Source organism: Trachypithecus francoisi, unplaced genomic scaffold (assembly GCF_009764315.1).
Source record: "Trachypithecus francoisi isolate TF-2019V2 unplaced genomic scaffold, Tfra_2.0 Lachesis_group11, whole genome shotgun sequence".
NCBI lineage: Eukaryota > Metazoa > Chordata > Mammalia > Primates > Cercopithecidae > Trachypithecus > Trachypithecus francoisi.
In genome coordinates this window covers 58,280,084-58,292,620 of record NW_022681456.1, presented here as the reverse complement: position 1 = coordinate 58,292,620, position 12,537 = coordinate 58,280,084, and the positions used below count along the sequence as shown (strand labels likewise).

The 12,537-nt window shown below is 39.6% G+C and overlaps 1 protein-coding gene across 1 annotated transcript in view; it reads left to right on the top strand.

The window, feature by feature from the left end:
* The first annotated feature begins 7,741 nt into the window (after window positions 1-7,741).
* Window positions 7,742-12,537, top strand: part of GLIPR1 (GLI pathogenesis related 1) — a 21,973-nt gene continuing 17,177 nt past the window's right edge. Inside the window, exons 1-2 of the mRNA XM_033221234.1 lie at window positions 7,742-8,115; window positions 8,912-9,157. Of these exons, the coding sequence (XP_033077125.1) occupies window positions 7,942-8,115; window positions 8,912-9,157 (420 nt within the window). The 5' untranslated portion in view covers window positions 7,742-7,941. The remainder of the gene's footprint in view (window positions 8,116-8,911; window positions 9,158-12,537) is intronic.

The following is a 12,537-nucleotide window of genomic DNA, read 5'->3' as shown; positions in this document are numbered from 1 at the left end:
CAACAGCCCTTTATGCTAAAAACGCTCAATAAATTCGGTATTGATGGAACGTACCTCAAAATAATAAGAGCTATTTACGACAAACCCACAGCTAATATCATACTGAATGGGCAAAAACTGGAAAAATTCCCTTTGAAAACTGGTACAAGACAGGGATGCCCTCTCTCACCACTCCTATTCAACATAGTGTTGGAAGTTCTGGCTAGGGCAATCAGGCAAGAGAAAGAAATCAAGGGTATCCAGTTAGGAAAAGAAGAAGTCAAATTGTCCCTGTTTGCAGATGACATGATTGTATATTTAGAAAACCCCATTGTCTCAGCCCAAAATCTGCTTAAGCTGATAAGCAACTTCAGCAAAGTCTCAGGATACAAAATTAATGTGCAAAAATCACAAGCATTCTTATACACCAGTAACAGACAAGCAGAGAGCCAAATCAGGAATGAACTTCCATTCACAATTGCTTCAAAGAGAATCAAATACCTAGGAATCCAACTTACAAGGGATGTAAAGGACCTCTTCAAGGAGAACTACAAACCACTGCTCAGTGAAATCAAAGAGGACACAAACAAATGGAAGAACATACCATGTTCATGGATAGGAAGAATCAATATCTTGAAAATGGCCATACTGCCCAAGGTTATTTATAGATTCAATGCCATCCCCATCAAGCTACCAATGACTTTCTTCACAGAATGGAAAAAACGGCTTTAAAGTTCATATGGAACCAAAAAAGAGCCCGCATTGCCAAGACAATCCTAAGTCAAAAGGACAAAGCTGGAGGCGTCACGCTACCTGACTTCAAACTATACTACAAGCTACAGTAACCAAAACAGCATGGTACTGGTACCACAACAGAGATATAGACCAATGGAACAGAACAGAGTCCTCAGAAATATACCACACATCTACAGCCATCTGATCTTTGACAAACCTGAGAGAAACAAGAAATGGGGAAAGGATTCCCTATTTAATAAATGGTGCTGGGAAAATTGGCTAGCCATAAGTAGAAAGCTGAAACTGGATCCTTTCCTTACCCCTTATACGAAAATTAATTCAAGATGGATTAGAGACTTAAATGATAGACCTAATACCATAAAAACCCTAGAAGAAAATCTAGGTAGTACCATTCAGGACATAGGCATGGGCAAGGACTTCATGTCTAAAACACCAAAAGCAACGGCAGCAAAAGCCAAAATTGACACATGGGATCTAATTAAACTAAAGAGCTTTTGCACAGCAAAAGAAACTACCATCAGAGTGAACAGGCAACCTATAGAATGGGGAAAAATTTTGCAACCTACTCATCTGACAAAGGGCTAATATCCAGAATCTACAAAGAACTCAAACAAATATACAAGAAAAAAACAAACAACCCCATCAAAAAGTGGGGAAAGGATATGAACAGACATTCTCAAAAAAAGACATCCATACAGCCAACAGACACATGAAAAAATGCTCATCATCACTGGCCATCAGAGAAATGCAAATCAAAACCACAATGAGATACCATCTCACACCAGTTAGAATGGCAATCATAAGAAGTCAGGAAACAACAGGTGTTGGAGAGGATGTGGAGAAATAGGAACACTTTTACACTGTTGGTGGGATTGTAAACTAGTTCAACCATTATGGAAAACAGTATGGCGATTCCTCAAGGATCTAGAACTAGATGTACCATATGACCCAGCCATCCCACTACTGGGTCTATACCCAAAGGATTATAAATTACTCTACTACAAAGACACATGCACACGTATGTTTATTGCGGCACTATTCACAATAGCAAAGACTTGGAATCAACCCAAATGTCCATCTGTGACAGACTGGATTAAGAAAATGTGGCACATATACACCATGGAATACTATGCAGCCATCAAAAAGGATGAGTTTGCGTCCTTTGTAGGGACATGGATGCAGCTGGAAACCATCATTCTTAGCAAACTATCACAAGAAGAGAAAACCAACACCGCATGTTCTCACTCATAGGTGGGAACTGACCAATGAGATCACTTGGACTCGGGAAGGGGAACATCACACACTGGGACCTATCATGGGGAGGGGGGAGGAGGGAGGGATTGCATTGGGGAGTTATACATGATATAAACGTCATGCACATGTACCCTAGAACTTAAAGTATAATAAAAAAAAAAATCATTATGAGCCGGGCGCGGTGGCTCAAGCCTGTAATCCCAGCACTTTGGGAGGCCGAGACGGGCGGATCACCAGGTCAGGAGATCGAGACCATCCTGGCTAACACGGTGAAACCCCGTCTCTACTAAAAAATACAAAAAAAACTAGCCAGGCGAGGTGGCGGGCGCCTGTAGTCCCAGCTACTTGGAGGCTGAGGCAGGAGAATGGCATAAACCCGGGAGGCGGAGCTTGCAGTGAGCTGAGAACCGGCCACTGCACTCCAGCCCGGGCGACAGAGCGAGACTCCGTCTCCAAAAAAAAAAAAAAAAAAAATCATTATGAGTCATTTAATACATCTATTTCTAATATTAAAAACATAAGTTATTTATTTAGACTATTCAAATGAATACCAAATGCAGTGTATAAAAGGTCACAAGGTAAAGAACCCATCAAAAAACAAATTTAACACCAGTGTGAGTAATTTGTATCAAAAATCCAGTATTGATCTATAGCAATAATACAGTGTCAAGATATATTTTTTCCTAACTTGATTTTATTCTCTTATCAAAGTATAATGCTATAAATATGAAAGTGTTCTAGGTTAAACATAGCCTCAACTGTATGTATTTGTATTAGTCCATTTTCATGCTGCTGATAAAGACATACCTGAGACTGGGTAATTTATAAAGAAAAGGGCTGGGCACTGTGGCTCATGCCTGTAATCCCAGCACTTTGGGAGGCAGGTGGATCATGTGGTCAAGAGATGGAGACCATCCTGACCAACAGGGTGAAACCTCGTCTCTACTAAAAATACAAAAAAAATTAGCTGGGCATGGTGGTGCGTGCCTATAGTCCCAGCTACTCAGGAGGCTGTGGCAGGAGAATCACTTGAACCCAAGATGTGGAGGTTGCAGCGAGCTGAGATCATGCCACTGCACTCGAACCTGGTGACACAGTGAGACTCCATCTCAAAAAAAAAAAAAAAAAAAAAGGAGGTTTAATGGACTCACAGTCCACGTGGCTGGGGAGGCCTCACAATCATGGCAGAAAGTGAAAGGCACATCTTACCTAGTGGCAAGCAAGAGAATGAGAGCCAAGTGAAAGGAGAAACCCCGAATAAAACCATCAGATCTCATGAGACTTATTTACTACCATACTTTAGTCATGGTAGTAAATAAGTCTAAATAAGTAGTAAATAAGTATGAAACCGCCCCCAAGATTCAATTCTCTCCCACAGGGTCCCTCCCACACAACATGTGGAAATTATGGGAGCTACAATTCAAGATGAGATTTGGGTGGGGACACAGCCAAACCATATCCGTATGGAATGCACTTACGCATACCTAGAGTAATAAAGGGAAAGAAAATAATAATAATAATAATAATAGCTGTTATATATTGTACTTACCCTGTGTCAGCTACTACCTAATCTGCTTTTACAAATAACTTCTTATTTAAATTTATCAATCCAATGAAGGAGATGATATTATTCCTATTTCACAGATAAGGAAACTAAAGGACAGAAAGACAAAATGCCCATTCATACACCTAGTACAGCATATTTGATTTGAACCCAGACACTCTAATGAACTTGTGCTCTTAACTACAGGCAAGATTTGTAGTGAGACCTTATGTTAACATCTTACTAGTGTCATTCCCCTGGTCCAGTTATTTATCCTCTTTATGTCTCAATATTTTCATCTGTAAATAGGAATAATTATGTGTCTATGCATGCATATACACACACACATACATATGTCACAAGATTATTAAGAGAGCATAGCGAGAGAATGAATTTGAAAAGGCTTGGTGCTTGTCATCACTGCTGCCAACTGACCTAAGCTAACATGGCCTCAAATGTCAGGTTCTTTTGATAAATATTGAAGCCTCTTGCAGTTAGAGCTGAATTATGCAAAGGCTATGTTCCCCTCCCTTACAAACCCAATACCTGATAGTATGCTATTATGAAAGTAAGTCTTGGAAAAATTTTGCTAAATGTCTTAACATTCATTAGCAAACAATTACAAAAACAGTCCTGCTCTCTACTCTTAGACACTCCAATGGTAAGCTCACTAAGCAGACATTCTAAAGTTAAGACTAGCAGCCTTAGAGTCAAGGCAGAAAACAGGAACTCTTGTGAGGTGGCAGTTCCCTTGAACACTACACCCACAGTAATAGAGATCTGAGGATGTCTGCTTCTTTATACTTCATTCATGCAATAGCAGGAGGATGTGTTCAATCTCCCTACAAACCACTGTGAAAATTACTCATTTTGCCAGTGAAAATGATTCTCTAACATGCCCTGTTCTAATGAACAAACTCTCAGGTACCAATTTCCGTAACCATATCTGAAGTGTTAGCATCACCTTTGGAGTGTGGATTCCTGATGGGAGTACTTCAGCACTAATTAACTGCTTCTAGAATATGGACTATAGTTAAGTTGTACCTTGTCACATGTTTAAAACTAGTTTATACCAAATTAAAGTATCATCACACAACAATATAACAGTGATGTGTTTGCTTAATAAATATCATAGTCCCTCCCTCTTTCTGCCTCTTTCTGAATCCTTTATCTTGGTCCATCCCCACACCCAATATATAGTCCCAATAGAATAGGTGCCTAGAGGTTTTGGAGCCTAAATGTTTATGTAATCTAATCAGAAAGTGTGAGATTATAGAAAATTCTGTATCATTTCTCCCCAAGAAATAAAAAAGCTCATCATGTATATAAATGGATATATTTAGAATAGTATAGCGAGGTTGAGATTTTTCCACATAATATAAATGATTAGCTACACAAACTGTTGCTTTTTATAAGACACTTGAGTAAAACTTGCTGGGATAGAGGGACAGTCCATTATGCAGTATTACCCACAATACTGAAATTGTGGATATTCCTTTAGTCTTTCATCTATGCATGGGTTTATCAAGATATGTATATGTATGAATTTGTGCATGATTTTAAAGATACCATGACTCTCCAAAATAATTGCAGTTTATTTTATTACTATGAAAGATAGCATATTCTCTCTGTAAAAAAATTAAATGATTCAGAGAAGAATTAAAAAGAAAGTTAAAAATATTTTAAAATGCTACCATGCAGTGATGAGCACTAAAAACCAATCTCTCTCTCTCTCTTAACACACATGCATAATTATCAAAGAGATCATGGTGAAGACTTGGGTTAAGAAGTGGAAAAAGTCATAGCAAAGTTCAAAGCCTTCTAAGAAACGAAGGCTTCACATTTGCTGCCAGGTGAAGTTCCTGTTCTGTGGCAAACCACTTCTATGGGCTTTTGGAGCAAACGTAGTAGGAATTGAAACGTTTTAGAGTTGTAGCTCTAAGGAGCTAACCTGGTCTGCACAATAACACAAAAATCATCTCTGTGATGGCAGACTTTCCCTTTTGCTGATTATTTTCGGGAAATTCCAGAAAAAATTAAATCATTTCAATACCAAGATCACATCACTTATTCTTGGGAGTTGTATGTGTATAACAGGGATTATGCCAGCAACCACAAAACACCACTGAGTTTGCTTGCTCGTGGGGTCTCATTTTCCTTGTTGTTGTTTTCAACACTCAGTCTAGCTCACAGAGACCCAGAAGATGAGAAGCAGGCCCCTTGGACATGGTTACCACTTCAAACTGGAGAAAGGTCTCTTTGTTTATTGTCACTACAATGATCAAAAATTTGCCTATGAGACCTAGACAAGACACTGCTTATCTCAGATTGCTATAATATAAAGACATGGTAGTGGAAATTAGGCAACCTGGACAAAATTTGAACGTATATATGAGTATTTTTAAGGTTATTTGTGTGTGTGTGGCAACAGTAATTCTGCCTTATGGTTCTGTAATGGTTTTTGTTTGTTTGGTTGGTTGGGCTTTTTTGAGATGGAGTCTCACTCTTGTTGCCTAGGCTAGAGGGCAGTGACGCAATCTCAGCTTACTGCAACCTCTGCCTCCCGGGTTCAAGCAATTCTCCTGCCTCAGCCTCGCAAGTAGCTGGGATTACAGGCATGCACCACCATGCCCGGCTAATTTTGGTATGTCTAGTAGAGACCATGTTGGTCAGGCTGGTCTTGCACTCCTGACCTCAGGTGATCCGCCCTCCTCGGCCTCCTAAAGTGCTGGGATTACAGGCGTGAGCCACTGCACCTGGACTGTATGTTTGTTTTTAATGATGAGGTTCTCGTTCTGTCACCCACACTGGATTGCAGTGACATGACTACAGCTCTTCACAGCCTCAAATTGTGGGGATCAAGCTATCCTCCCACTTCAACTTTCTGAGTAGCTGGGGCTATAGGTGTGCCTGAAATGTTTCTTTACTTTTTGTTTGCATTAGAAATATTTCCCCCTTCATTCCATTTTCCATATCTCTTAATTTTCTAAAATACAGGTGTTTTCTAAAACCAGGTCTAAACCCCACCTACAGCTAAAATCCTCCAATAACTTCCCATTACTTTGGCGATAAAATCAAAAATCATTAGCAGCATTGAGAAATCCTTCCTGATCTGACTCTTAACTTCTCTCCCCCAAGTAGCATGAAAGCATCATTTGGATTCTGAATTCCATGACACCAGGTATCAAGTTTCCTACCAGTCAGACTCAGTACTTATTTACAGACCGTATTTACAGAGGGAGATAACATGGAGAGGTTCTTGCTCCATTCTTGTCATAACACCATGTCTTCAACTTCACAACTAGATATATAGTTCCTATCCTTCTAATTCCCTTCTCCTCTCCAGCCCTTTTTCACTTGATCAACACTTAGCTGATTCTACCCTCAGCAAAGGCCTCACCTGTTGTATGTAGGAGGCCAGCTCTGCCCTTTCCAGAATGGGTTAAGTATGCTTTCTTGTGTGTCCATATCTTCTTGTGCTTTCCTATATCCAGATCTCCAATAGCCCCTGTTGTAACCATCCTTGTCGTCACCATCTCACAGATCTTACCACTGTGAGCTCCTTGGGGCCAGTGACTGTGTTTTTCTTTCTGTGTTACTAAGGTGAATATACAAGGCATGAATTTAATATTAGCTAGTTCATTTGATCCTGCTGAACCTCTATAATTAAGGAAGCAGAAAAGGTCCCATAGCCTCATTCAGTAGGTGACTGAGGTTTTGAGAGTTTGGTATCCTGTCCAAGGTCTTACAGCTAGTTAGAAACAGAAACTAAATTCTCAACTTGAGTACTGTATTCTTTCTAGTATTATCTCTCTCAATCCCTCCCTACCTCCCTCTCTCTCTCTCTCTCACGCACACACACACACACATATACACACGCTTACATGTTTCTACCATCGTGAATGAATTCTAGGTCACGTTTATGATATTAACCAGATATTCCAACCACTATGTGTTGATATGACTCTAAAAAGAAAAAGATTTCTGAAAGCATTTTGCAAAGCATTTGTAGAAGTAAGAGATATGTTTTCATTTTATCACCACAACCTCCATGAAAAATTGGAGACTATTATTCCTGGAGACTTCAGAATTTTCTTTGGAAATATCCCCCAATTCAAAAGGAAGTCTGACACAGCCTCATAAAAATCTATGTCGTAATAGGTGCTGTGTCACTGAAAACCACTGAAAAGACAGGGTAGGGTTAAGAACACAAAGTGAGCTGCACACCATATATGGAGAAACCCGTTTCTTAAAACTAGTGATGAACTCATGCTCTGTTCTGTTTTCTCAAAGCTGAAGTCGGCTAGCTTTGCAAAGCTGCGGGCTGAGCACTCAGGAAGGCAATCACACTGTCAGAAACTGCGGCGGCTCTGCACTGCAGCCTCCCAAGGCTCCATGCCAGACAAAGCATGTGTGCCACACTTGCTACAATAGCCTGGATGGTTTCTTTTGTCTCCAGTTATTCACACACAGCAAATATTTTGCCAGATATCGAAAATGAAGATTTCATCAAAGACTGCGTTCGAATCCATAACAAGTTCCGATCAGAGGTGAAACCAACAGCCAGTGATATGCTATACATGGTAAGGAAAATATCATTAATTGTGGCGTCAGTCAGTCAGAAACAGCTAATGTGTATTGACTTTGGTGTTAATGCCTTCATAATCCTGAATGATTTTTTTTCATTGTGATTAATGTATGCAGTAAATTCACAATCTGTGATCAAAACACATCCAGTTTAGCTCTGTCTGCTCAACTGTTGTTGTAAGCAAGTGCCACAGCACATTTTACTTCTCTTTTTGAACATTTCCTGTTTTCTGATTTTCAGTGCATTTTACTTCTCTTTTTGTTATTTTCTTCCATGTTAATTTTTGTGATTTTGTTTGTTTTTGTTTTTTTGCCTCTAAATTTACTTTTTTTGTTGCTGACAAAGTACTGAGTTGCTCAGGAAGGCAGAATAGCATCTGGGGAAAGGAGGGGATTTTGGTTCAGTAAGGCTTGGGATTGAATTTCAGATCTGTGGCTTTAAGCTGGTTTTTAACCTTTCTGAACTTCTCAGGATATGGGCTATTGTGGTTATGGGGTAATATTGTGAAACACGCACACACTATTTTGCCCATAATTAGGCTTCAGTGAATTGTCAGTTTTCCTCACCTAGATTCTAAATTCCATGAAACTAAATCATCACGTTTCCTACCAACCCTACTCAGTGCTTGAAGACCATAATTTATAGAGGATTCATATGCAGTGGTATTTTCTCTCCTTATCTCACCTTGTTTTCCATTAAAATTCCCACTGTACTCACCCCAGTTACATTGTAGATGAGCCCCCTATTATTTAAAATTTGACCCCCCTATTGTTTAATGTTTATTTTTGCAGACTTGGGACCCAGCACTAGCCCAAATTGCAAAAGCATGGGCCGGAAATTGCCAGTTTTCACATAATACACAGCTGAAGCCACCCCACAAGCTACACCCAAACTTCACTTCACTGGGAGAAAACATCTGGACTGGGTCTGTGTCCCTCTTTTCTGTGTCTTCCGCCATCACAAACTGGTATGACGAAATCCAGGACTACGACTTCAAGACTCGGATATGCAAAAAAGTCTGTGGCCACTACACTCAGGTAAGTATCTGCCCTATATTTTCTTGAAACTGTCTTTTCAAGTGTGAGGAGAAAATTGTTCTATGAGGTTAAGAAAATATATAGTATGCTAGTATACCTGTAAATATAAGGGAGTTACAGACTTACTTTAAAAATAATAAATAGAACAGACTCCAATAACAGGGAAAATAGTGCTTGAAAAGTTTAGTTGTGTGAACTAAACACATAATAGGTAATATGTGAGGCCCACACACCTGGACGGGCTTTGAACAATTCCTGTAACAGCGATTCTCCCATAGGACTTTATTCCATTTGTGAGAAATCAAAGAACCTTATGAGTGAAAGGATTTTCAGGTTCCAGCTGGCATAAGTTTTAAGTGAAATTTGAGGCAGTTGTTTTGGGACTATAAAATTAGAAGAAACAAGCCTCTCAGACAGAAACATCAATAAGAACTGATGCTTCCACAATCTCTCATTCTCTCAAACGTCGACTGAAAACCTACTGTGTGCCATGCACTATGCACCACACACGGTGCTACACAAGGAGGGAGAAAAAGTCAGTCCCTGACCAACAGACAGGCCAACGTGTAAACTTCTATGAACCATTCTGAGGGTATTCTGCCCCCAGAATCCACATTGTTAGTCCCAATAGCCACATTCAGAGCCACCCATTGAGGGTTTTTTTGTTTTTTGTTTTTTACTCAAGCTGATTCTGGCTCCTAACCATACTTCACATTTGCAGAGTGATGGAAACAACTCCCTAGGGAGCATCTGTCGTAATCGTCTTCAGACACTGCCTTCCTCTCCTGGCCACATTTTGTTTATTTACTGTCACTTCCTGGCCATCCTTGTCAAACCAATAACTTACGGTACTTAACCTATAATTGACTGTTTTGGGGCACAAAAAATCAGTTGAAATGAGGTATGAAGGCAAAAACGTTTCTATCAGGGCAGTTACATTGAAATATTAGGTGGTTTTAAGGAGCAACATGCTGTTAGAAAAACTCTCTCACTCCAGCTCAGCCCTACAAAGCCTGTGATCTCATTCGTGCTGTTACAGATGAACCAAGTTTGGTGCAGTTACAAAAATTTAGTATTATAAGAGTAAAATGAATTTTTCCTAAATCTCTCTCATAAACCAATTTTGGTTTACATTTACAAACAAATTTAACCAGGAAACAAGTTTCCTTGGATTACAACAAGACCTAAGGGAGAAGAAAGCTAAATCTAGATTGCCTACAAGTGGTACTTGGTACTGTTATGCATTGCATTATTTAAATACTCAGAAATAATTGTCAGTTTGAGGGTGCCTACTCTCATTTATTTATTAGTCAGTGTTTAAGCTTCTATCCTATAACAGGCACTAGTGATATGTCTTAGTCTAGATTCTTGGAAAACAGTCCCCGAGACAATAGTTTATGAGCTAACATTTTATTGGGGTACAATCTTGGAGAAGTGGAAGTGAGGAGAAATAGGGAATGAGCCAGGGAAGGAGGACAAATACAGCTGGAAATGGTCCCTGACCCTCAGGAATTGACCTTTTGGGAGAGACTTATGTGTAAATGGATTATGACAGTGTTTGGCTAGTACAATTTAGAGAAGCTGACAAAGTGCCATGTGAGCAAGGAGGACAGCAAGTTATCCAGCCAAAAGGAAGTGTAAAGCATCACACAGCAGGAGACATGTGAACTGGTACTTGAAAACTGAGTGGGAGTTTTCAGATGAAAAGGAAAGGGAAGAGAATTCTCAGCAAGGTGTGGAAAGTATACAATGTGTATGAATGGGCCTGGTACTTTAGGTCAATGGCAAGAAGCTCAGCATGCCAAGTACATAGAGGTCAAAAGACTGTAAAATTGACAACAGACTCCTAAACCACGCTCAATACACAAGTTAAGACACTCCGTGTTCACCATTCCAGGAAATCAAAAGAAGAGAAAACTTGAGTTTATGTCATAAATGCCCGAGATTTCACAGATGACCCTCCCAAAATTAACTGAGCTTATTCGTGAAATTTCCCTTTACATCTAAGGGAAAAAAGGAGGGCTAATATTTTGGTCATGAGAAGATTCATTTTCTAAAACCCAGTCCCATACTTACAGATATTAAAACCCAAGCTCAGTGATCCTAACATACGTGATCCTCTTTAAGAGACCACTACATTCTACCCCCACTTCAGAAGAGGGACACTCATCATGGGGAGAATGTCCAAGAACCCCCTGGACTGGGAAGATAGAGCAGCAGCAACCACTTTTTAAATGGGCATAGTGTTTAGCTCTCTACATTGAAGACCTTATTCAATTATTACCACAAATCTATTAAGGAGATGTTAATGGTATTACCCACAGGTGAATAAACAGACTTAGGTTAATAAGTTGTTCCCCTGATGTCATTTAGCTAGTAAGAGGAAGAGTTGAGGTTCAGATATTAGATAAGTTGGAAGACTTAACTAAAAAAAAGTATAAATTATCTAATAAAATACTAGTATTTAGTAGGCATTGAACAAAGGGTAGATCCCTTACATGAACTGGTTTTCCAGCAATTATAATGGAAGAAGGATCCGATAGCTAGGTGAAAGACTATCTGTTTTCATCATGGCGAGAAATCTTCCTGGGGGACTCAAAACTACTCAATTGCTGTGTTAAATTCATGCTGGACAATTACTTTAAGTGGATATTACAACCTCCTACTTATCCTCATCTTCTCTTCAGAAATCAAGCTATTTGCAGATTTTGGCTGATGATGGGAGGTTGTACAGAATAAAGAACATAGATTCAGACCCATTATCTCCTCACAAAATGTATGCTATTTCTTGATGTGTTCATTCAACACTTCAGCTTTATCTTCACTGGAGATAGACTGACACTGAGGAAAAATGTTGGTGTATAAAATGGAAGATGATTCAAATTCGACATTCTGTTGCTGACAGTTCAGCTTTATAAAGTTTAGAAATAGTTTAAGTGTCTGGGCAGGGTAGATTGCTTGGGTTTGACAGTGCCAGGATTTCCCACTAGATGGCACTACTGATCTTATTTTAGTTTTTCTCTTCTTGCCTCCTCCTCCTACCCTCTTGACCTCTTTACTTTTATATGCTCATAGAACCATGGAAATGTGACATGTTTCATAATTTCTGTAGTAGGTTTCATATATGTTACAGTGTTACCATACTCCTGATAATGAACCAGAAGAGCTCATACCAAGAACTGAAAGGGAAAGATGCTGGAAAGGGGTTGTGGGCCTATAAGGGAGACATCTTCCTCCCCTCTGGGTTCCCCAGGTGTAGTGCTTTTGTAAGAAAGGTTTAAAGAGTGGTTCCTGGTTCTGAAGAGCTTGCTAAAAGAGAAAGCACTCTAAAAGCATCTTGCTGAGGGCATGGACTGTCTTCACAGTATTTCATGGCCAGG